Source organism: Gopherus evgoodei, chromosome 12 (assembly GCF_007399415.2).
Source record: "Gopherus evgoodei ecotype Sinaloan lineage chromosome 12, rGopEvg1_v1.p, whole genome shotgun sequence".
Classification (NCBI taxonomy): Eukaryota; Metazoa; Chordata; order Testudines; family Testudinidae; genus Gopherus; species Gopherus evgoodei.
Genome location: NC_044333.1, coordinates 5126284 through 5150680, shown reverse-complemented (window position 1 = coordinate 5150680; position 24397 = coordinate 5126284). Strand labels below are relative to the sequence as shown.

At 45.3% G+C, this 24397-nt stretch overlaps 1 protein-coding gene across 4 annotated transcripts in view; it reads right to left on the bottom strand.

Moving 5' to 3' along the window:
- PSKH1 (protein serine kinase H1) overlaps window positions 1-21472 on the bottom strand; it is a 57150-nt gene extending 35678 nt beyond the window's left edge. The window contains exons 1-4 of one of the 4 annotated variants that reach the window (XM_030581611.1): window positions 21404-21458; window positions 13507-13635; window positions 13250-13358; window positions 10686-11720 (exon numbers count right to left, since the gene is read on the bottom strand). In XM_030581611.1, the coding sequence (XP_030437471.1) occupies window positions 10686-11633 (948 nt within the window). In that variant the 5' untranslated portion in view covers window positions 11634-11720; window positions 13250-13358; window positions 13507-13635; window positions 21404-21458. Of the gene's footprint in view, window positions 1-10685; window positions 11721-13249; window positions 13359-13506; window positions 13636-20914; window positions 21218-21403 lie in introns of those variants that run through there. The other 3 variants (XM_030581610.1, XM_030581612.1, XM_030581614.1) reach the window with 3 other exon arrangements.
- Window positions 21473-24397: the final 2925 nt, after the last annotated feature.

Below are 24397 nucleotides of genomic sequence, written 5' to 3'. Positions count from 1 at the left end.
TAAACATTTTAAAAACATTATTTACTTTACATACAACAGTACTTTAGTTATATATTACAGACTTATAGAAACAGACCTTCTAAAAACGTTAAAATGTATTACCGGCACTCAAAACCTGAAATTAGAGTGAATGAATGAAGACTTGGCACAGCACTTCTGAAAGGTTGCCAACCCCTGGCCTAGACTTACTATAATTATTAAAATCATTTGAATTAGATAATATTCAAGCAGCACATGTTTGCTGCTGAAGTTTTAAAGAAAGTCATACCACTGAACTGGTGGAAATCACTGGATAAGCTCCTGGAACAAGAGTTTGTTGACGTGCTACCAGCTTATGACAGCAGTAGTCTCTCCACATACCAATACCTGGCACAACATGTCACAAATAGCATTACTTGTTTCTGAGTCAGTGGTAAATCAGAAGAAAATTTACTTGAATGCTTCTGGATCAAAGTTCTAAGAGATAAAACACAAGATGGTGTACTGGTTGGTGTCTCCTAGGGACCACCAAATTACATAAGGGAACAGGATGACCAACTCCTTACGCACCCTACTTCTAATGTGAAGGTAAAAAAAAATCTCTAAGATCAAGGGGGACTTCAGTTTGAGTGACGCATGCTAGAGGTCTCATGCTGACAGTACTAAAACATTCTTGGAATTTCTAAATATTAGAGATGACAATTCCCTAACTCAACAAGTGTTGCATCAAACACGAGGGAATTCTATATTAGACCTGGTCTCGACAGACAAGGGAACTGACCACAGAACTAAAAATGAATGGTTACTTAGGTACAAGTGTTCATGACTTGATTACAGTTATAGTGTGCAAACAGAATAAAGTCCACAACAGTGATCTATATACCAGGGTGCTTTAATAGGGGCAATTTCACAAAGCAGAAAACACCATGAACTTAGTCAGATGAGAGGAAGAATTGATTCAGGAAAATGAGAATGATAATTGGGAATTGGTTAAGAACACTTTACTAGATGCCCAAAAAAACAACAATTGAAGAAGGCCATACTGGTTAATAACAGACTTGGTTTAGAGGGGAAGCAAAGGCAACTATCAAATATATATAACAAATGTACGAAGGGGAAGTTGCTAGTCATTATTATAAATCAGAAGCAGGGAACTGTAGAAAAAATATAAGGGAAGCAAAGAACACAAGGAGAAAGCTATGGACAGGAGAGTTAAGGACAATGGGTGGGAGGGGAGCTGTTAGGTATATTAGGAACAAAAAGAATCCTAACAATGGTATTGGTCCATTACTAGATTAAATGGTAAAATTATCAATAATAATGCAGAAAAGGTAGAAGTATTCAATACATATAATCCTTCTGTATTAGGTGGGGAAAACACAGATGATGTAGTTATATGACAACACTCTTTCATTCCACTAGTATCTCAGGAGGCTGCAACACAACAGCTACTGAAGGTAGACATCTTTAAAATTAGCAGGTCCAGATAACTTGCATCTGAGAGTTTTAAAAGAGCTGGTTGAGGAATTTGCTGCACGGTTCATGCTAATTTTCAATAAGGCTTGAAACGCTGGGGAAGTTCCAGAAGACTGGAATAAAGTTACTATTTTGCCAATATTTCAAAGGGTAAATGGGAAGACCTTAGTAATTATAGGCCTGTCAGTCTGACATTGATCCTGGTCAAGATAATGGAGCGGTTGATACAGGACTTGCTTAATAAAGAATTCAAGAAGGGTAATATAATGAATGCCTATCAACATGGGTTTATGGAAAATATATCCTGCCAAACTACCTTGATATCTTTTTTGATATTACACATTTAGATGATAAAGTTTATAGTTTTAATATAATATATTTAGACTTCTGTAAGGCATTTCACTTGGTACCACATGACATTGATTACAAAACTAGACAGGTATCAAATTAACATGGCCCACATTAAATGGATTGAAAGCTGGCTAACGGACAAGTTTCAAAATGTAACTAAGTGGGGAATCATCCTCAAGCAGATGGGTTTCTAGTGGAGTCCCTCGGGAATCAGTTCTTGGCCCTGCACTCGTTAACATTTTTATTCGTGACCTGGAAAAAACAAAACCACCACTGGTAAAATTTGCAGAGGATACACAAATTGGGGGCATGGTAAATAATGAAGAGAACAGAGAGATCTGGATCGTTTGGTAAAGTGGGTGCGAGCAAACAATATGGATTTTAATTGGGCTAAATGTAAATGAACAAATCTAAGAACAAAGAATCTAGGCAGTACTTACACAATAGGGGACTCTACCCTGGGAAGCAGTGACTCTGAAAAGACCTGGAGGGTCATGGTGAATAGTCAGCTGAACATGAGCTCCCAGTGTGATGCTGTAGCATGAAAAGGGGAATCTCAAGTGGGAGCAGAGAGGTTTTTACACCTCCATTTAGCACTGGTGTGACTGCTGCTGGAATACTGTGTCCAGTTCCGGTGTCCGCAATTCAAGAAGGATGTTAATATATTGAAGAGGGTTCAGAGAAGAGCCACAAGAATGATTAAAGAATTAGAAAACATGCCTTACAATGATAGATTGAGCTTCTTGAGTCTATGCAACTTAATAAAGAGAAGGGAGCAATAGTTAATAATGGGCTCTTCAATCTAGCAAAGAAAGGTCTAATATAGTGATCCTCAAACTTCTGTATGGCTGACCCCATTCACACAGCAAGCCTCAGTGTGACTCTCCCACCCCCCCGCCTTATAAATTAAAAAGACTTGTTTATATATTTAACACCATTATAAATGCTGGCGACAAAGCAGGGTTTGGGGTGGAGACTGACAGCTCGCAACCCCCTGACGGGTCCCAACCCCCAGTGTGAGAACCCTTGGTCTAATACAACCAATGGCTTAAGCTGAAGCTAGACAAATTCGGACTGGAAATAAGGTGTCAATTTTTAACAGTGAGTAATTAATTAACCATTGGAACAACTTACCAAGAGCTGTGGTGGATTCTCCATCACAGACAATTTTTAAATCAAGCTTGGATGTTTTTCTAAGAGATCTGCTTTAAGAATTATTAGTGGGAAGTTCTCTGGCCTGTGTTATACAGGAGGCCAAACGAGATGATCAGAATGGTCCCCTCTGACCTTGGACTCTATGAAGAACAGGAAACACAGCTTAACACAGAAAGAAACTGAGGACTTTTCCATTCAAGTAACACTTTGCCATTCTCTAGAACCACTCCCACAAGGCTCTCAGAGCACTTTACAAACCACTATTCAGAAACCCTCACTCAGTTTTATGTCCATATTTTTGTTTTTTTTTTTAACTGCTGTTAAGTTTGTGTGTAAATGAACCCAGCACATCAGATAGAAAAGTAAACAGCACAACTGAAATACGTAAAATAATTGATGGGTTAGAAAACTGAGGCATACAGCAGTTAAGTGTTTGCCCAAGATCTCAGAGAGTCAGTGTGAGAGCCAGAGTCCTACTCCCAGGTCCTGGTCTACGCCTGGTCTACACCATGTTCCTTTTTTTGCTGTAAGTATCCTGGGCAGTTGAACACTACTGGGGAGGTCAGTACATCATCATAAAAGGCCACATTTGGAACAGCATAGTTCTGATTTCCTCTCAGGGGATGCTAGTGACTTGAGCTTCGCTCTTCTGGTTTAGGTCATCACCACAGAAACCCAGGATGAAATTCTAGCCCTGTAACAAACTGCCTGTTCTTTACTCCACATAGAGATCCTCCAGTATGTCAACCCCTTGGCATATTTCACGTCTTCTGGTTAGTCAGCAAGACCATCCTAATAAGGCAAATGGAGACAGGTTGAGTGTTTAATGGGGCAGCCTGTACCAAACCAGCTTAAATGGGCTCAATAACTCTTATTCAGAGATTTGGCATTATTAGAGAAGCTTGCCAAGTTCCTTTTCCCAAAGCCTCATCTTCGTGCCTTACTCTTCCCATCACTCCAAACAGTTTAGGAGCTGTCAAAGGGGACTGGAGTGATAATTAGAGCAGTGATGTCAGTAGTACCTGAATGAGCTATTATGGGATATCTCTACTATTGATCTGCTAATAGCCTCTTCAATCAGATCCCACCGCTTCATGAATAGAGCTCCACTGGTAAGTAGCTATCTCTCGGATAGCAACTCCATTAGCTGGGTGTCAGATCATTTCTTGTCAAGAAAATGGAAATACTTCATAGGCCAGCATGCATTCTGGCTTTTATTCCTCTCTCAATATGGTGTTGTGTTCTCTGCCTGGAATCTGAGCCCAGCCACATCTCAGAAAGTAGGTCTCAACCTTTTCTAATTCTCACCAAACCCATGTGTTTGCCACAGTCAACAAAATTCTACTGCAATCAGGGTGGATTGATTTATATTGAAGTGATCAAAGTCACAGATTTAAATCAGTAAGCATAAACCTTGATTTAAATCACTGATTTTAACCTTGGTTTGCATTTGTATCTTTTAGTTATTTATTTTAAAGCAAAGTTGATTCTCATTGGCTGATAACCATTAAAACATGATTTGCAACAAAATATAGCCTATATACTAAATTTGGTGCAACTTTTTGCTAACCTGGAGAATATGCTGTGGTGATACACATTTATTTAAGAAATTATATAGCTTATCTTAATTTTTACATTTTGTATTATGCTAGAAAATGGTAAATGAGGCATTTCTTTCCTACTAGAAGAGGAGTTGTTTTTTTTTACTTGTGATTTTGTCACGCTATATTTGGAGGGAAATTTGAAGTCAGTTAAAAGGCACAAAAACAACTTTTTAAAAATTAATAAACGTTTGCTGATACACAAGAAGAAAGTACCAAAAAGTTTATCAAACCATGTTTGCATTTAAAACTAATTGATTTATTAAATAAAGGAAGTATTATCTGTAGCTAATGATTGTCTCCTTCAAGATTTTCAAACTAGTAGATCTCATCCTTTCACGTCGTGTTTTCCAGTCAATGAATAAACAAGTTTTTCTGCTTTTTCAACTACAATTGGTTTCATACCTTTGAATGAACTAGTGAATAAACTGAAATTAAAAAAACATTTTCTCAGCACTTGCAGAAAAGATTACCACTGTCAAAAGCTGGTTTAGTACATCAATAAATTCTGATTCCAGGTGCTTACTCAGTGACTCCCACCAGTTCAGCGATTTGACTTTCTTTAAGATTTGGCAGCAAGCAGGTATTGCTCCATATTTTTTAATTTATTTTAATAGATTATAAACGTAGGCCTTAACACAGGTTGTCATAACTTCAAATATTTTTAAAGGAAACCATGCCTTACTAAAGTCTAGGTATACCACATTCACCGCTTCTCTCTTATCCACAAGACTCGTTATCCTATCAAAGAAAGCTATCAGATTGGTTTGACATGATTTTCTCTTTACAAATCCATGCTGGCTATTCCCCATCAACTTACCACCTTCCAAGTGTTTGCAGAGGATGGATCTAGACTGTTCTCAGTGGTGGCAGATGACAGAACAAGGAGCAATGGTCTCAAGTTGCAGTGGGGGAAGTTTAGGTTGGATATTAGGAAAACAAATTGCACTAGGAGGGTGGTGAAGCACTGGAATGGGTTCCCTAGGGAGGTGGTGGAATCTCCTTCCTTAGAGGTTTTTAAGGTCAGGCTTGACCAAGCCCTGGCTGGGATGATTTAGTTGGGGTTGGTCCTGCTTTGAGCAGGGGGTTGGACTAAATAACCTCCTGAGATCCCTTCCAACCCTGATATTCTATTCTATGATTCTAAAAGTGCATTTAAGTTGTATTTAAAAAAAATCAAATTTAAATCAGAAAAATCCAATTAAAAAAAAAATCATCGATTTTTATCCACCTGACTAGATTGCGGTTAGGATGCAGCTTCCTCCTCTCCCCCAAACATCCCTCACCACTGACACCTGTCTTTCCTGCACAGCTCCAGCTATAAACTCCTGGCAAACACCCATAAACATCTCTCTTCAGAGTTCCCCCTTTGGGTAAATGCACCCTCATTTCAGAGTCTCGAAGTCGGAATTGAGAAAAAACTGGTTGCTCCTGTCTAGTCCATCCCTGCATTCTCCGCCTAAGGCAGATTGCTCCCTACAGGACATTCTCAAAAGTTTTGTCCAATCTAGTTTTAAATACACCAAGCAATGGGCCTCCCGTCCCTCCCCCTCCCCCCATCACAGGCTCTCTGATGACCACAAAAGGTCAAAATCTTGGCTTTAGGTCTCATCTGAAACATGATACCCCTGAAAGCCCAGTGCCTTCCTCCATTCTGGCAGACTGTTCTTCTAGTGACTCAGAGGGAAGAGTACCACTTACCAATGACACTTCCATCAGCACATCCCTGGAGGTTGCCTATGCAAGTTCTGACCCACCTTGGCAAGATCTGACCAGATCACAGCACCAGGTGATATGGCTGCTGCAGGTCAGTTTAGGGAGATCACAGCTTGACAGGATAAAAGTTTATTTTTGGCGTGTGGGCCTGTGTACACACACTTACACCTTCCAAAGCATCCTTAGGGAGGATGACTTATGTTTCTATAGCACCTTTTATTCTGAAGGAGCCCAAAACATTTTACAATCTGAGCTATACATTAGGAGACTCGCTCCATCCCTCACTGAAATGCCAACACCCCCCTCACATTTCTAAAAATGCCAGAACAATTGAGATGATGTGCTGTTTTTAAGACTGTTATTTTACTGTCACTTCACAACTCCCTGCTTCAGAAACTTAGTCATGTGTTAGCACTTGGTTCCTTTCCCACTCGGTCCCTCTTCACAAAGTCATGCTATTAGCAAAGTCTAAGCTGGAAGTATTCAGAAAGGAAGTGGTAATTCAAACAGGGACGTAGGCAGTGAGACTGCCTCCAAATCTGGGTGCCCTCATCCCCCTATAACCGTAGCATGAAGAGTGACAGAGATTCAAAGACAAAATGCCAAGCCAAGTTTAGAAATCATCAAGTCCTCAGGACCTAAAGTCTAGGGGCTAGATCCATAAAGGTGACTGCGGCTCAGTGCAGCAATATCTGCCAATTATTTTTGTGGACTCCACAGCCCCAAGTTAGGTGCCCATGCTCCTATGCAATGCCTGGGGAGAATGGCATGCCTAAAGCCGGAATTCACAGAAGTCAGGACGCTGAGTGGGGAGACAGACACCTAAGCTAGTCAGTAGGAAATGCCGAGGAGAAGGGGTGGGGCCTCAAAGGGAGCTAGGCACAGAACTCTGGGCTGGAGGGAGGCACCTCTCTCTGCTTGGGATTCATAGCCACAAACCCATTCCTGTGGCACCAAAGCCAGGTTAGCCCTTTTTAAAAGCAAAAGAACAAGGTGACGGTGGTGTCCTCCTCCTAACAAATAGCTAGGGCACTCACCCAGCATGTGGGAGACCTGGGTTCAAATTGCCCCTCTGCCAGATTCAGAACAGAGACTTGAAGCCAGGTCTCTCCCTTCCCAGGTGAGTGCCCTAACCCTGGGCTATAAGGTATTGTGGGGTGGGTATCTCACTCTCACTTGATGAAGCTGTTCCACTCTGCTGGGCCAGAAAGAGAGAGAATTACTATCACCTACTGCAGGGGTCAGCAACCTGCAGCATGCGTGCCAACGGCGAACTGCGAGACGATTTCTACTGGCACGCTGCTGCCAGCCAGGGTTCCGGATGCTGGCCCCGCTCAGCCTGCTGCCTGCCAGGGGAACGGAACCCTAGACCGGCTGTGGGCTGAATGGGACCGGTGGCCGGGACCCTGGCTGGCAGGAACCAACGGACGGAACCCTAGGTCGCCAGCGGGATGAGCAGGGCCGGTGGCCAGGACCCTGGCTGGCAGGAACCGGCAGAGGGAACCCTAGACCGGCTGTGGGCTGAATGGGACCGGTGGCCGGGACCCTGGCTGGCAGGAACCAACGGACGGAACCCTAGGTCGCCAGCGGGATGAGCAGGGCCAGTGGCCAGGACCCTGGCTGGCAGGAACCGGCAGACGGAACCCCAGACCGGTTGCAGGCTGAGCGGGGTGGCAGACTGAACCCCAGACCGGCAGCAGTCCAGACTGCCGGTCTGGGGTTCTGTCCGCCTGCTCCTGCCAGCCGGGGTCCCAGCTGCTGGCCCTGCTCAACCCGCTGCTGGCCGGGGGTTCCGTTCACCCAGGCCAGCAGCGGGCTGAGGGAGGCCAGTGTTTAGGACCCCGGATGGCAGGAGCCAGCAGACGGAACCCCAGACCAGCAGCGGGCTGAGGGGCCAGCGACTGCGACCCCGGCTGGCAAGAGCCGGCGGGACCCCAGACCAGCAGCAGGTGAGCCACTGCCCATCTGGGGTTCTTTCCGGGTCCTGGCCACCAGTCCAGGGGGCTCTGCATTTTAATTTAATTTTAAATGAAGTTTCTTAAACATTTTAAAAACCTTGTTTACTTTACATACAACAGTTTAGTTATATATTATAGTCTTATAGAGAGAGACCTTCTAAAAGCATTAAAATGCATGACTGGCACGTGAAACCTTAAATGAGAGTGAATAAATGAAGACTCAGCACACCACTTCTGAAAGGTTGCCAACCCCTGATCTATTGGCTAGCACACTCTTAGGAGACCAGGTTCCAGTCTCTGCTCCAAGAAATATTTGATAATAAATGAGACAGCTTCAACGAGAGAGATTGAGATGTTCACCCCAGAATGCCCCTGGGATGATCAAGGCCAGATGACCCTTTTGTGGTCCCGGGGCCAAACATATTTATGGGCCCCCATGGAGGCAATGGACCATGTAATGAGGAGGTCAGTCCCCAGAATGAGGGGCCAGCCAGGGGCAATGGGGGTATGCCCAGCACCCCTCCGACCCCCCCACACACGTGCACAGTAACCCTGCACATCACCATCCCTGCCCAGAGCCCCACCACAACTGCCTAGCACCCCCTCAGAACCCCCACTCTCTAGTGCCCCAACACACATCTTCCCCGCCCCCTCACAGCCCAGCATCTCCCCAGAACCCCCACTGCCCCACAGCCTGCCTCCCGGCTGCACTCACAAACCCTGCTGGGAGGTGACTGTGTCTGCCAGGCTGAGCCAGCAGTGCAGCCAGGGCTGGTCCCCGGTGCAGGAATCACTCCTCTCTCTCGGAAGTGGCACAGTCAGCCAAGCCAGGGCCTGCCCCAGCTGAGCTCCCTCAGGACCCACTTGCATGGAGAGGCCCAGCCAAGCCCACCGAACTGCCCACCCGCCCACATACACCTGTCTGAGACTGGCCAGGTTTCTGCACCAGTCCCTAGCGGCTCAGCTCCAGAGACACACGTGGGGCCCCATAGGTGGGAGCCTGGCCTTGGTAACTTCACAGCAGTCTGGTGAGAGCCCAAACAGATCTGTGACAATCCTATAGTACAGTGGTTAAGGCACTCACCTGAGTGTCAGGAAAGCTGGGTTCAAGTCCCTGCTCTGAATACAGGAGAGTGGGGATTTGAACTGCGGTCTTGCACAGCCTAGGTGACAGCTCTAATCACTGTGCTACTGGATAAAGACAGCAACATCACCTCTTGCTCCTCAACTGTGTTGTGTGTGCTCTAAAGCAGCTTCTGAGCCCACCTACCAAATCAGGCCCCTCAGAGAAGAGAGGGGGCAGAATTCCACATTTGAGGGTTCCACAGAGGCTCAGACATAAAGAAGAGGTCCAGCAGCTCAGCAGTGTCAGGACTAAGGGAGCTTTGCCTATACTCACCAACTGAAACTTATGCGCCCAGGGACTTTCGATGCCTCCAGGGTTAGGTGGCAGCTGCGTGGGGTTCTAAGGATCCAAGTTTTGAAACTAAGCACCTAGCGTGGCAATTAGGCACCCAAAGGCCTTTGTGGCTCCAACCAGAGGTGACCAGCTGTACAGTGCAACTAAAGACTGCCTGAGAACTCTAGGAATTTCAAGAGTCAAGTCTTTCAAGACAAACATGTAGTTTGTATCGGAAACAAAAAGCAGACAGGTGCATGCTACATCTTGTTTATCCTCTTAAGCCATAGGATGGTGTGTGTAAAAGAAGTGAGGTACCAAATCTAATGGAGCCTAGCACTAAGCCAACCATTAAAAAAGTCTTACCACGGTTCTAGGACAAAATTGCCAAAGGCTCTTAAATCATTTAGGTGCTTAAGTCCCATTTTCAAAAATGACTAAGGAGACTCTGTTTCAGTGACAGCCAATAGGACTTACGTTCCTAAGTCATTCTTGAAAAGGAACTTCTGAAAATTTTACCCTGGTCTTGTTTCCATCACAAAATAAGAATTCTGCTGTCCAAAATTAGCATAACACACCTTGGGTCACACCACCCAAACTCAGATACCAACCAGTGTCCTAATCACTTAATGTTCTTCCTGTGCTGTCTTGGGGGAGTGGAGACGGGGAGGCTGTTTTGCTTTGTTTTTAAAAAGAACTCACTGTTCCTCAGTGTCTCTGCAAGACAGGAGGGATTTTAATGGGTCAGGAATGGAGAACTCTGCCAACTCCTAAAAAGAGCCAGCACTGAACTATCCTGTGTAAGATTCCCAGCTTTGAATTCCCCCATGGCTAATCCAGAACAGCTCACACAGTTGTGGCACAGAAATCTGACCTGAACCTGTTAAAGAAGTCACCTTATGCAACACTTATTGAACATGGCAAAGGCAAAAGGAAACCCCTTTCAAGACAGTCACCTTGCACTGCCTATGATCACAGGGCTCCCATCACAGCACTGATGGTCCAGACTCTGTCTGGAGTCCCCTTTGGTTCGACCTTTGCCTCACTCACCTCCCCTGAGTAACTGTACTTTCCTTTCAGGATCTGCCGGTACAAGCGGGTTCGGTTGTCATCCTCAAAGGGCATAGTTCCACTCAGGAGGATGTAGGAGATCACACCCAGTGCCCACATGTCCACAGAATTGGTGTAGGGTTTCCTGACCAGGATTTCTGGAGCAATATACTCTGGTGTCCCACAGGTGGTTTTCATTAGGCAGTCATCTCCCTTCTTCCGAGCACTGGCTAGCCCAAAGTCTGTGATCATGATTTTAGAATCCGTTCCAGGATGGTAATACAGCAAATTCTCTGGTTTTAAGTCCCGGTGCGTGATGCCCAGTGTATGCAAGTACTTTACCCCATCCAACACCATCTGCAGCACTCGGGTAGCATCCCTCTCAGTAAAAGAGCCTTTGGCAATGATTCTATCAAACAGTTCCCCTCCAGTGGCCAACTCCATCACCATGTAGACTCGCTCCTGTGTCTCAAACACCTCAATGAGCTGGATGATGTTTGTGTGCCGGACCCGTCGCAACACACATAGCTCTGATTCGCACACCTCCCTCCCTTCCCGATACTTGGTTTCTATCATCTTGATTGCATATGGCTGCTTGGAAGCCTTATGTTCCACCCGCACAACACGACTAAAGCTGCCTCGGCCAATCAGGGCTTTGATGTCATACTTGGCGGTCACCCTGGGGTCAAATTTGGCACGGTACTTAGCCACTTTGTTCTTGCGGGGCTCAGGCTGCTCCATATAGTTAGGTGGGTGGCCACTGGAATAGGGGTTGGTGTGACGAGGGGGCGAGGGGGAGCCGGCTTTGATAGCCGCTCCACCATCATCCTTGATGAAGTGCTTGTACACGTCATTTTTATGACCAGTGTAAGGCTCAACCTTTTTAACCAGATCTAACTGAACATCCGTGGGGGGCTCGGGAAGCACTTTGCTTGTCCCACAGCCCATCACTGAATGGTGCTAATCACCCATCAAGGCATTCTCCCAGGGCGACATCAGCAGCAACCACATCTGGGACAACTCCCACATTCGAACCTTTCAAAAAACAGAGAGAAGAGAGCTAAGAAGTAGGAATTAGAGTAATGAAGATTTATAACATCAAACATCATGCAAGCGACCCCTGGCTCAAGACACAGCTGTAGACGAAGGATACAGCCACACTAGTAAATGAGGTGGGTCTTATGATGCATTAGCTAACATGGTAAAATCACTGTGTGCATAAGGCAGTTATACATTAAACACATTAGCAGGCCGAAGTAAGCCCCAGAGGAGACCCCAACTGGGGTCAGAGTTAGTTAGTACATTTCCCAGCATTATGGTAGGCCTGAGCAGAGTATACCTAATAGGATGGTATCCTCTCAGAGGAGGCAAGGTGGGTGAGGTAATATCTTTCACTGAACCAAAATGAATTGGTGAAAGAGAGATGCTTTCCAGCTACACACAGCTCTTCCTCGGACCTGAAGAATAAAAGATAACACCTCATCCACCTGGTCTCTCTAATATCCTGGGACTAACATGGCTACACTGCAAACAACAATGGAAGGTAGCCTCTCTTGTCTAGCTTAGGCTTTTGTAAGGCACCCATCAACCTACTTTCTGGATATTATTTGTAACCTCAAATCTCTGATTACAGGAACACCCACAGCCTCCCTTGGAAGCTCTCTCTCACTGAACTCTTTCTAAACTTTTTCCTCATATTTAACTGGGAAAATGTATCTTAAGTCTGTTACTTTTCACTCCATCCTCACTGACTAGTGATAGCTGATACCTGTCCTCTTATAATATCACTCTACCAGTAGGTCATTGTCTCTATGCAGTTATCTTTTCTCCATGCCAAGACCCCCTGAACATTCCCAACAGCTCTTATTTTCCAAATCTTTGATCACTTTAGCTCGTCTCCTCTGATATGCCTGGTTGTGTTTTTTTTTTAAATTGCTGCCCAGATATGAATACAGCCCTCCAGCTAAGGCATGCGCATCGTTATATGGTGTGGAAGAAATCTCATGCTTGTTTCAGATGTGATATTCTATGAAAGTAAATGTGGTTCAACAATTACCTACCCTCCGCTACAACTGCCCAGCCATTATCCTCTATTCTATAACAGCAAATTTGATTATCCCTTCTGTACCTCAACTGTTTTCTTCCCTTGATAGAATCTCCTGGGACTCATTTCAGCCCACTTCACTCATTTACCCAGGCCGATGTAGTCTGTTTCTGTCCTCCCAGGTATTGGTGATCCCTTTCAGCTTTGTATCAGATTAAAGGATGGTAAGTACATTGACTGCTTCAACCTCCAAGGCTTCAACTAACATACTGAATAGTACCAGACCTAGAACGACCCCTGTGGAAAACCCATGATAATTCCTCCTAATGTATCACTGACCTATTCATCATTACTCCATGCTCTGATTTTTAAGCACTTGTGTAGCCATTTTAGAAGATAGAGTCAATGAGAAATGTTTTCTGTGGAGCACTTTGTATTATTCACTTCTGTCACTAGTCTCTCATATGGCGTCTCAATAACAAATGCTGATGAGATGTTGTGTGTAGGATTCCAGCCTCACCTGTACCCAACTGGAGCAATGAGTTGCTGTTCAGAAGGTGCATCCTCTACGGTGCAGGACCATTTACAAAATGATTCAGGTCTTTTACACACACACAAAAATCACTTCCCTGTGTAGTACACACACACACAAGAACATGGATCAACTGGGAAAGAGACAAAGATGTTGCCTTGTATTAGATTTTTGACTGGCTCATTCAGGGGAAGGGAATTCTGAATAGGTTTCCTGAAAACATGGAAGATGATGTTTCCACGTACATAACCAGAGCTTAACACAATTACATTGCACATTGCCTGTGCAGAGTAGACAAAAGTGTGCAGTCTTATCATGCTGGGAACTATGAATCTGTGAAAGTGGCTACGTAGATGAGTCCTTAAAAAGCTGATCTGAAAAATAGAACAAAATGAGTTTGTACCATTTTATGATATACATAGAAGGCCTAAAAGATCTCCACCCTCATGTCAAAAATATATAGCTTCTGCTTTTTTACTTTAGAAATGTCGAGTCTTCTCTTCTCTGTGTTTATTGGAGAACCCCTTGATGGGCCCAGAGAAGTAGACAGGGTGCTTTCTCAGCCTTCCTTCTAATACAGTGGCTCTCAATCTTTCCAGAATACCGTACCCCTTTCAGAAGTCTGATTTGTCTTGCATACTCCCAAGTTTTACCTCACTTAAAAACAACTTGCTTAGAAAATCAGACATAAAAATATAAAAGTGTCACAGCACATTATTACTGAAAAAATGCTGACTTGCTCCTTTTTACCATAGGATTATAAAATATATCAATTGGAATATAAATATTGTACTTACATTTCAGTGTATCATATATAGAACAGTATAAACAAGTCATTGTTTGTATGAAATTTTCGTTTGTACTGACTTCACTAGTGCTTTTTATGTAGCCTGTTGTAAAACTTGGCAAACATCTAGAAGAGTTGATGTATGCCCAGAAGATCTCTCTGTACCCCCAGGGGTATATGAAATGCCTGGTTGAGAACCACTGTTCTAACCGTTAGCAAGTTAGCAACTAGAGTCAAACAGGTGTTTGTATATAAAGTTTTAAAATCTATTCCCTGCTCAATCAAGAGTGTGCTGTCATAATTCTACTAATAGGATAGTACTTCCATCCTCTGCAGATTCTTCCAAGTACCAGTGTAGACAAAACTTGAATCTCTAATCCAAAGTGTAAGCATGAAAGAGAACAAAGAAAAAGAAAAAACCAAACAACTCTTTCAGGCTTTCCCCCTCCATTATAAAAAAAACAAACATACTCATGTTTCCTCCTTTGCAAATTACATTTAAAGGTGACCTGAAAAGCCTTTGGAAAAAAAGATACAAGATCATAGTTACGTAGATGTAAGTATATAATAATTACATGTTAAAACAAAGCCTAAGAGCTAGCTCTCTAACTGCTTCTGCATTTGCCCTAACAACGAGGAGTCCTTGTGGCACCTTAGAGACTAACACATTTATTTGGGCATAAGCTTTTGTGGGCTACAGCCCATTTCATCAGACGCCTGAAGTGAAAAATAGAGTAAGCAGTACATATATTACAGAACATGAAAAGATGGGAGCTGCCTTACCAAGTGGGGGTGGGAGGGGTCAGTGCTAGGGAGGCCAATTCAATCAAGGTGGAAGTGGCCTATTCTCAACAGTTGACAAGAATGAGTGAATATCAACAGAGAGAAAATTACTTTTTGTAGTGACCCAGCATTTGCCCTGTTGCTGTTCATATCAGCAGATGCACAGCAGGGAGAGCAGGAAAATTCTCTGGTTTAAGAGCTCACAAAGGCAGCCGCTCTTACAGAGGAAACAGAGAATCCCGAACATAAGTCTTGACAAGTAGGCAAAGGAAGAACCAATTTCAAATGAAATCCATAACTATGTATAAGTTTATGTCTACACATTGATCCTGCTCCAAATAGGGGAACAGATTTACTGTTAAATAAATCTCCTTACAGAGTTCCATTCAAAGCAATCGCTATACATGTGGCTTCCAAGTCTGTTGCAAATTAAAACGAAGCATTCACTTTATCAGACCTGTCTTTCCCTTCTACCCCACCTCCAAGTCTGGTTTAGGATTAATGGTTTGATGTAGCATATTGACATTTTCGGAAGCAGGCAGATATTTCTGCTGCCCTGTTGCTAACAGCATGGGAGACATTAGGCTGTGTATGGCTTCTACTGCTATTCACTTAAAATCACATTTAAAAAGTCCTTTCTGCATTCAAATGAAGAGTCAGGTGGCTCAGACCACAACTGGAATCACTTCTGAGAAGAAAAGCAAACTTCCCTCTGCCAACATCCCCCTGCAGCCAGCGGTCCTGGTTCAGTGAAAGGACATTGACAAACAGACATAATAGGGTTCAAGAAATTAACTAGCTTTAACATCTCCAGAGGCTAGGCTTCAAGCTGTGGTCACAAGTTAAGCCATCCCCCATCTCAATCCCGATTTGCACAGCTCAGAACTACTGCATAATTTGGCAGTTTCTGATCTACAGAAATACAGGACTGCAATAGCTACAGTTCAGGGTTAAAGAGGACTGGCCGAGTTGCATATGGGAAGCCCAAAACTGGAACTGTAGGGTGTGATACAGGCCACTTCTGAGGCGCACTGACAGAGCTGTGGGGCAAAGAGGAGAGTAGGACTAGAAAAAGTAGTAACCATTGCAGCTCAGGACTGCGGTACATGAGTAACCCCACGGGATGGAAAATCAGGACTGAGACGCAGTAGCAGAGCTTTAAGAAAATCTTGCACAGCCCAAGCCCAACCACTACTGTCAGCCATTTGTTTTCAGGAGCACTAATTTCACCAACTAAATTAACATAAAGTGAGAAGTAACCTTTGCTCCTCAAAGCATCAGATCCCAGGAAGACTCATCATAAATAGCAGAGCAGGACACACTAGATTTTGAAGACACAAACTGTGCTTGGAGGGGAGATTAGTGAATAAACTCTCATTCAAACCTCATCTCTGCTACAGTGCCAGTCTGCAAGAGCCACCCAGCCCTACAGAGGAGAGAAAGTGCTATGGAAAATGGATTTTAAGAAGTATTTTAAGTGCTATTCCAAACACCTAGTGGAAGACTATTACGCTGGAACAATCTTTAAGATCAGCAGTTAAGATGGATTGGGGATGCAGGGGGACATTCAGCCATTCTCTCTCTCTCTCTCTACCCCAGGAAATCCCATGGCAGGTTTTAATACTTTCCAATTCCAATAGTCAAGATCTAGTGATCAGAGGTGTTTTATTTTGTGTTCTTAAGAACCAAACATCACTTTTGCCTTTTCACAGGAGCATGGGAAAGTTTTAGTTGCAGTGAAGTGGAACTCGTTCCATTCATTGTGTTGGAACAGAAACTGCTCCCATACACCCAGGGGAATGCAGCTTTCACTCCCCACACTGTATTCTAATACACCAGTGAAATCTGCTGCACTTCGGCAAGATTTTATGGCATTTGCAGATTAAAACAAGATGACTGGCTAGGAGTTGGGGATGCTGCCTACACACATTTTGGCAATTAGCCTGATGGTTTAAAATTACTTCGCTGTCTCAAAGTCTGGTGGTGGCGTGCCTGAGCATGCAGAGGGGACTATGAGAAATCTGTTCACCTCTGTGCCTGATCACATCTCCTACCATCACCCACTGGAATCTCTAGCCAATTATGGAGCACAGCTGGCATGAATTGGAGCCCCAATTAGTCCTCACTCAGAAGGGGATTATAGGTAGAAAGAGGAACATTTTTAAGAGAGACACAAGGAAGCAGTTTAGGTCCAACATTCAGTTTTGAAAAAGAAACCAAAGGTTTAGAAAAATCTAATGTTAGGAGACTTATTAAAATATCAGTGAAAAAACGCCTTCTATCTAACCTTTCCCTGGCAATATTTGAACGTCAGCTACACAGGCCATGCCTTAGGCACAAGAACTAGAAAGGGAAACCAGCTTCAGAAAAAGTGAAAATGACCTCCTGAGTTTCACTAGTCATTCTGAGTGAAGTGTCCAAAAGTAAACAAATAGCCTAATCCAACGTTCAACCTGAAAGAATATTAAATAATCTCTGATATTATTAGGAACATGGGGTGGATTTTTTAAAATATTGTAAGGCCAAAGTGCCCTTAGAGCACATGAAGAACAGCCAGGGGCATTAAAACGCATTAGATGCACGTTTCAATGTGAAAGCAGCAGAGTCCTGCAGCACCTTATAGACTAACAGACGTATTGGAGCTTGAGCTTTTGTGGGTGAATACCCACTTCGTCGTATTCACCCACGAAAGCTCATGCTCCAATACGTCTGTTAGTCTATTAGGTGCCACAGGACTCTCTGCTGCTTTCACAGATCCAGACTAACACGGCTACCCCTCTGATACATTTCAATGTGACAGTCCAATCCAGAGAAATTCAGTGAAGAGTCCAGAAGAGAGAAGGACTATATCCCTGCTCTAGTCAGAATTATTAGTCTAAGCCCACGCTTCACTGCTTGTGTGCCATAGTCTGCATGAAAATGGTGCTGTGGAATATTATATTATTGAATACAGAGCCGAGCAAGAAGAAACTGTTGCATTTGGAGTGCCTTGAGTAGGAAACACATATTCAGCCTACCCACATAGTTTGGGTGGTAGCTGCATGTTTTAGCCACAGTTGTAATTAGCATGAGCTGGTATTAGTTTAATGCTGTAAAAGCTAGCAACTGCTTTCCTCAGACTAGTAGCCCCATTAAGATCATGTGGGGTAACTGTCAAGCGTACTAAGGACTCACCACTTCCATTGATTCACTAAGTGTTCTCAACATCTCCAAAGCCAACCCCTATTGATTAATAATTTATTTGAGGGTGCCCTAGAAGATAAACGCTGAGACAACTGAGTAACCACATTTAGGCTATACTGAAGGCTTTCAGTCACACAAATGAAATCAGAGACATCTTGAAACAGAGTAAAGCAATTTAAATTCACACACACTTTTTCAGTGATACACTAATACCAAAGTTTGAAATATCAGGGTCTTTAATGCCTACAAACACTAACACAGCAAAGGATCATCCTTTCATCATACAAGTTCATCTGCAAGGCCAGATGCTGTTGATCAGGTGTGATGAGGAACACATCTGTGGAAATCTCTCACTCATGGAAAATCCTTCTAGAAGTATAATCTCAGTATAATCTTTGCTGCACAGATATATGGTGCTTTATGACGTAAGCCACACTCCAGCCTCAAAATGCATCAACCTAAGGTAGACAAGACCCAAAATATACAAGACTTAGGCATAAATCCACATGCCTGGGACATCTCACTAAATCTCATGCAACCTGAAAACACAGGAGTGAAACAGGTGCTGTTCACATACTTATTACTGTCTCTTTCTTCCACTGCAAAAGTGCTTCTATGTTCTGCCCTCCCTTACCCTCTATCTGCGGCTTCCCAGTGGGCAAAGTTCAGCTTTCATGTTAGTGTCTGAAGCTGTGCAGTATGTGCTGGAAGTGGGGATGTCAGAGACAGCTCCTGGTCTTGACAAGTTGCCCTGCTTGTTTGGCATGTGTGTTAATGGCCCTAGAGACCATTGGTTATAGATGTCCATACACTGGAGTGTGGTGTTGCTAGGATAGGAAGATTGCTTAGCAGGGCCGCCCAGAAGGGAAGGCAAGTGGGGAAATTTGCCCCGGGCCCCACAGGGGCCCCCACGATAGTTTTTCCGGGGCCCTGGAGCAGGGTCCTTCACTCGCTCTGGGGACCCCGGAAAACTCTCACGGAGCCAGGGCCTCCAGAGCTTCTTCTGCTCCGGGACTTCAGCGGCAAATCGGCGGTGGGAGGTCCTTCCACTCCGGGACCCGCCACCAAAGTGCCCCAAAGACCCGCGGCAGGGGGGTCCTTCCGCCCCGGAACCCACCGAAGTGCCGGGTCTTCAGCTGACCAAATAATGCTATATAGAACTCTGTGTAGGGCTTAGAAAATATATCAGATATTAGCTAAAAGCAGACAAAAAAGATAAAGGTTTCTGCCAGCAAAGTCCATGGACCATGACCCTCGTGCTGGTAAGGGAAACCAAAGACCATTCAGATTAGGTTGGCTTTAAGTTTTTTGCAACTTTGTCAGGGGAGTCAGATTCCAAACTAACTAAACAGACTCAGCTGTTTAAAGCCAGAGGGGACAACTATGATAATCTATCCTGACTTCTCATCTAACAAGGGCTGTGCAATTTCACCCAGTAATTCCTGCAGTTGAGGACACCATTCATTCTTTCTATGTAAGTGAACGCTACTGAGATGAGTAACTTGTGGTTAACTATAGTATTATCTTTTAAAAAAACATCCCATCTTGATTTAAAGAATTCAAGTAATGATGAATTTAACATTTCCCTTGGGAAGCTGCTCCAGTGATTTGTTATTCTGACCGTTAAGACATTGCATCTTACTTCTACTTTGATTTTTTCCTCTAACATCAGCTTCTAGCCATCAGATTTTGTTATGCCAGTGTCTGTTAGATTAAAGGGCCCCCAATATCAGAGCTTCTCGGGTCAGTACTTATATTGATCGAGCTGCTTCTGAGCACCCTAGGTTACTGAAGATTCAATCTGTTTAAGGCTCTCATTATAAGGTGGGTTTTCCAGACCTCATACATTTTTATGACTGTTCTCTGAACAGACCATTCCAGCTTTTCAATATCGTTTTCAAGTATGGACACTAGAACTGAGCACAGTATGCAATATAAACAGGTAATAGCACCACCCATCCTCATTGCTACTGCCCCGTTTGTACCAAAGGGTAGTGTTTACCCTTTTTACCATAGCATCACACTGGGAGCTCACGTTCAGTTACTTATATCCAGCAATATCCCAAATCCTTTCCAGAGTCACTGCATTCCAGAAAACTATCCCCTTTCCTGTAAGTGCGGCCTCCATACATTGTTCCTAAGTGTATTACCATGCATTTAGCTGTATTAAATCATATTTGATTGCATTTAATGTATTTTTTTACAACTGCTGGGTCCTTGTCATTATGTGCCACCCCACCAGTCTTTGCATCATTTGCATAATTCATCAGTATGGTTTTATTTTCTCTTGTCTTTTATACTGAACTGTGTTGGGTCAAGAACCATTGAACTAAGAGATTGCTATGTTAGCCAGCACTGCTTCTGTGTTTATTTTAAAATTGTCCCATACTAGGATATGTCTATGCTTGCTTTCTGTATCAGGACTAACTGAACATGAGTGATTATAAAAAAATGCTTTAAAAACAAAGTCTAGGGGTTTCTTTCACACATCAAAAGAGAAGGAGCTTCTTAAAAATGTTCAGAGAATGCTGATGGAAGGACATTGTGCCTAAGCCAAATGAAAGACGACACGTACAGAAGAACATAGTTAATGTATTTCATTTTGATACAGCGACCCTCAAACACTGATTGTTGCTATGTCTGGATTTGCAACTCTCCCACTGACATCCTGTTTCCCTTCCCGCCCCCCAACCCATCTACCGCATTATGTAAAAACAGACCCATTGCACAAACATCCATTAGAGAAAGACAGTAAGAACTGACTTATACGTCATTTCTACCCCACACAAATCACGAATCTTTGGGACCTAGGGACAACTCTCCCAAATAAATAGGAACAAAATGAGATTCTTCTGCTGTTTCCTCTGTCAACTACAAGTTTTTTTATCCCTGCTAACCACCTGCTATTAGTGCACCGGTTGGGAGATTTAACTACAGTACTTATCAGATGGACAATGCTCCGACTCTGTCCTGCTGCATTGCTACCATCTAGGCTACTGCCGGCTCGCATCACTCAGAGCCCTGAGCCACCAGCCAGGGCATGGCGGGGCCCTATCCGAGCAGGTTTTGCACGGGGTTTGTCCACGTGCTCCTGCCCAGGGCACTCCCAGGGAAACCCTTCCGGGAAGGCAGCCACAGAGGGGGCTTCTGCCTGCCAGCCCCAAGCTCAGGAGCCTGCAGTCCGGAGGCGCTTTCCCTGCCGCGGCCCTGGGCGGACCCCGGAGCTCCAGGGGGGCGAGGCTGACAGGCCGGGCCGGGGGGGGCCTGGCGCGGCCCCGCCGCTGAGGGGCGACACGGGCAGAGCGCGGGCCCCGGCGCGCTCCCTGAGGCAGGTGGATGCGGGGCCCCGAGGGAGGCGGCCCCTGGGGCCGGGCGGGCCCCCCACTCACCTCAGCCCACGGCGGCTGCGGTTCCGGCCCAGGCTGGGGACTACGGGCCGCAGCCCGCGTCATCGCGACGTCACCGCTGCGCGCCGGGGACGCCCACGAGGCGGGCCTGCTGCCCCGCCCTGCGATTGGCCGACGGTCGGGCCCCGGGGTTCATGGGGCAGAGGTCAGAGGTTAGCCTGGCTGCCATGGGAACCGCCGACGGGACGGTCCCCGGTCCTTCGGCAGCGCTGCGCCCAGCCCGGCCTGGTTCCTCGCCCCGGCGGGTTCCGGGACCCCCGGGGCGCTGCTGTTCCCGCTGGGCTGGGGCCGAGCCTGAGCCCGCCCCGAGACCCCCCCAGTCCGCCCTGACCTCCCCCGCACCAGGCCCGACAGCCCGGGCCCGCCCTCAGCCCCAATCTGCCCCCTCCAGCCCCGACACCGCTCCCCCAGCCCGACCGCCGCCAGAGTCGATCCCCCCAACTTCCCAATTCCTCCCTGAGCCGCCACCCCCACGGCCTGACCTGCCCCCAACACCTGGCAAACACCTGGCCTGCCTCACCCACCCCTGCCCCCTCTGAGCCTTGGCCAACCCCCACCCCTAAGCCCTGACCATTCCCCGCCAGCCCTCACACAGACCCCCTCCCGGCGTGATTCTTCCCCCTCCCCCCAAACCTGACACCGCCCTGTCCCCAACCCTTAAATCCCGACACCACACACACTCCCCAGCCTTGACACTCTCCCCTCCACACAACCTTAAACCTCCCCCCCAAAACCCACATTTTAAAAGACAGCTATTACGATAATACCAGTACATAAATTTGTGGTAAACAAATAAAAAAGGGAGGTGTGGTGTTACTGTGATTTTTTTAAGAGAATGGAGTCTCCAGTTCAGGAGCTGACAGTTTGAGGAGGCAGCTGGTTTTAGGTTAGATTGATCTGAGTTAAGATGCACTGTCAATATGTATCTAATAAAGACAGTTGTTAGCAGCCCTCAATTAAGACTGGTGGATAACTTGAATATAAACCAACACAGACCATATTCAGCAACTCAGCTACATCCCAAAGGCCTTGGTTAGGGCTCTGTCCAACTCCCTTTGTAGTCTGTGCACATTGGCTTAGCCCCTTCCTGAGTCAGTGAGACCAGGGAGAGTTTGGGCAAGAAAATAAATGAACTCCAAGGAAGGCCTGCAAAGCTTGGCTGATAATTGTTTGTTTATTTATTAGCTGTATAGCTCCCCATCATGGTCATCTCTACGTGCCAGTATGTAAAAGGGGATAACCTCAGTGCCTTCTGGGAGAGGAGCCAAATTCTCTCTTTCCTGGGATTTAAACCACACACTTCTCAGAAGATCCAGTGTGGTGGCTCCTTATTGTATGATTTATATTGTGGTTGTGCTTAGAGGCTGAGACCTCATTGTGTTAACCATGATACAGATGCCCTGGAAGATAGTCATTGCCCTGAAGACTCTCTGGAAAGAACATCGTCAGGGTTCTGCAGCTCATTGCCAGAAAGCCTGCTGGAAGAGAGGAGTCATGCAAAGTGCCCAAGTCTCAGGTCCATGGGGCCAGTGATACATCCCAGCTATTGAACAGCATCTTTGAAGAACCCCTTCAGTGTGCCAGACCCCCAAAGGGTCTTGCTGTTCTGTCAGGGTAGGCCACACAGCTTCACCGCTTCCCTAGACTGAGCTGTTGGGGTCCAGCGCTGAGCTCTGCCCAGCAAATATAGACACCTGGTAGACACTTGTGTGCTCTTCGGGGACTAATGCACCCCAGCCAGTATTTGCAGTGAAACCTTAAATAGCCTTTTCAGAACAGAGCAGGGTTTATTAGGTGGAACACAGCATTGGAAATCATGAGGTTAGCACAGAGAAATAAAAGTCAAAGCATCATCCATTCTAGTCAAGCCTCAGTTCAGCTTCCTCCAGAAGCCATCTCTTTATTTTCTGCTGGACGGGTCTGTCCTTTGTTCTCCCAGTCTGGGCCATGCTGAGGTCAACCACCCCCGTCTTTCACTGTAGCTTCCTGATGTTAAGTGTCAGTTCATGAGTCATTGGAGCTTGTATTGTCTCTCTGGACCCATTGTTGATCTGAGTCAGTTTCAGCCAGTTGCTGAAGAACTATGTCACATCCCTGTCTGGGTGGAATGAACAGACACACCTATGTCTCAGTCAGCCCTGAGAGCAAACAATCCTTTTCCCCCGATTGGGTAGCAATGTAACGTAATGGGGGGAAACTGAGGCACACATAGGATTCATAAAAATATTCCCACTTTGTCGCATCTCTTCCTCCTGCAAGACTGAACTACGCAGGTCACTTTAACTAATGACCAGGGGAAGTTCAAACCCCCACATGCTGTCCATAGCTGCCACAGGATATTTCTCATCTTGGTAGCCATCCTACCAGGCACTTCCAAGATTCGTACAGCACAGTTTCTAATTAACCAAATTTATAGTTTCCAGTATCCAGTTCAGAGCAATTTCACATCCTCCCTTCGGTCTGGTCTGTGAGGTGATACTAGTGTTGGGTCTAAACTTTTGGTGAACTTTGGAGCCAAAAAACACCCAGACTGGCCGTCTCTGCATAATCCTTTCTGAACCTTTTTTGAACAAAGCACTGACCTGCAAACTACTCATGACACCCCCTTCCTCAAGTAGCCATTAGCCTTTATCTCTATGCATTTACTTGTTAAACTTGCTCTTCCTGTAAAATCTTGATTGATTATGCATGACCATTATCTTTTATTAATCACTTTGTTTACTTCTGTGTATAAATATTGATGCTCACCCCTAATAAAGGTGCCACACTTATTCTAAAGCTTTTGGGGTAGTGTGAGCCCGTTGATCAACGCATTAGTGTCTGGTCTCTGACAGAATTGTGTGCCCAAAATTCCAACTCCGCACGAGCTTGGGTGTTGGAGAGGTGAGTGAGGACTTGCTTTATTACCTAACAATTTGGGGGCTCGTCCGGGATTCCTTCTGGTGCGGTACCTCTGTCCAGTGGTCAGACCACTCA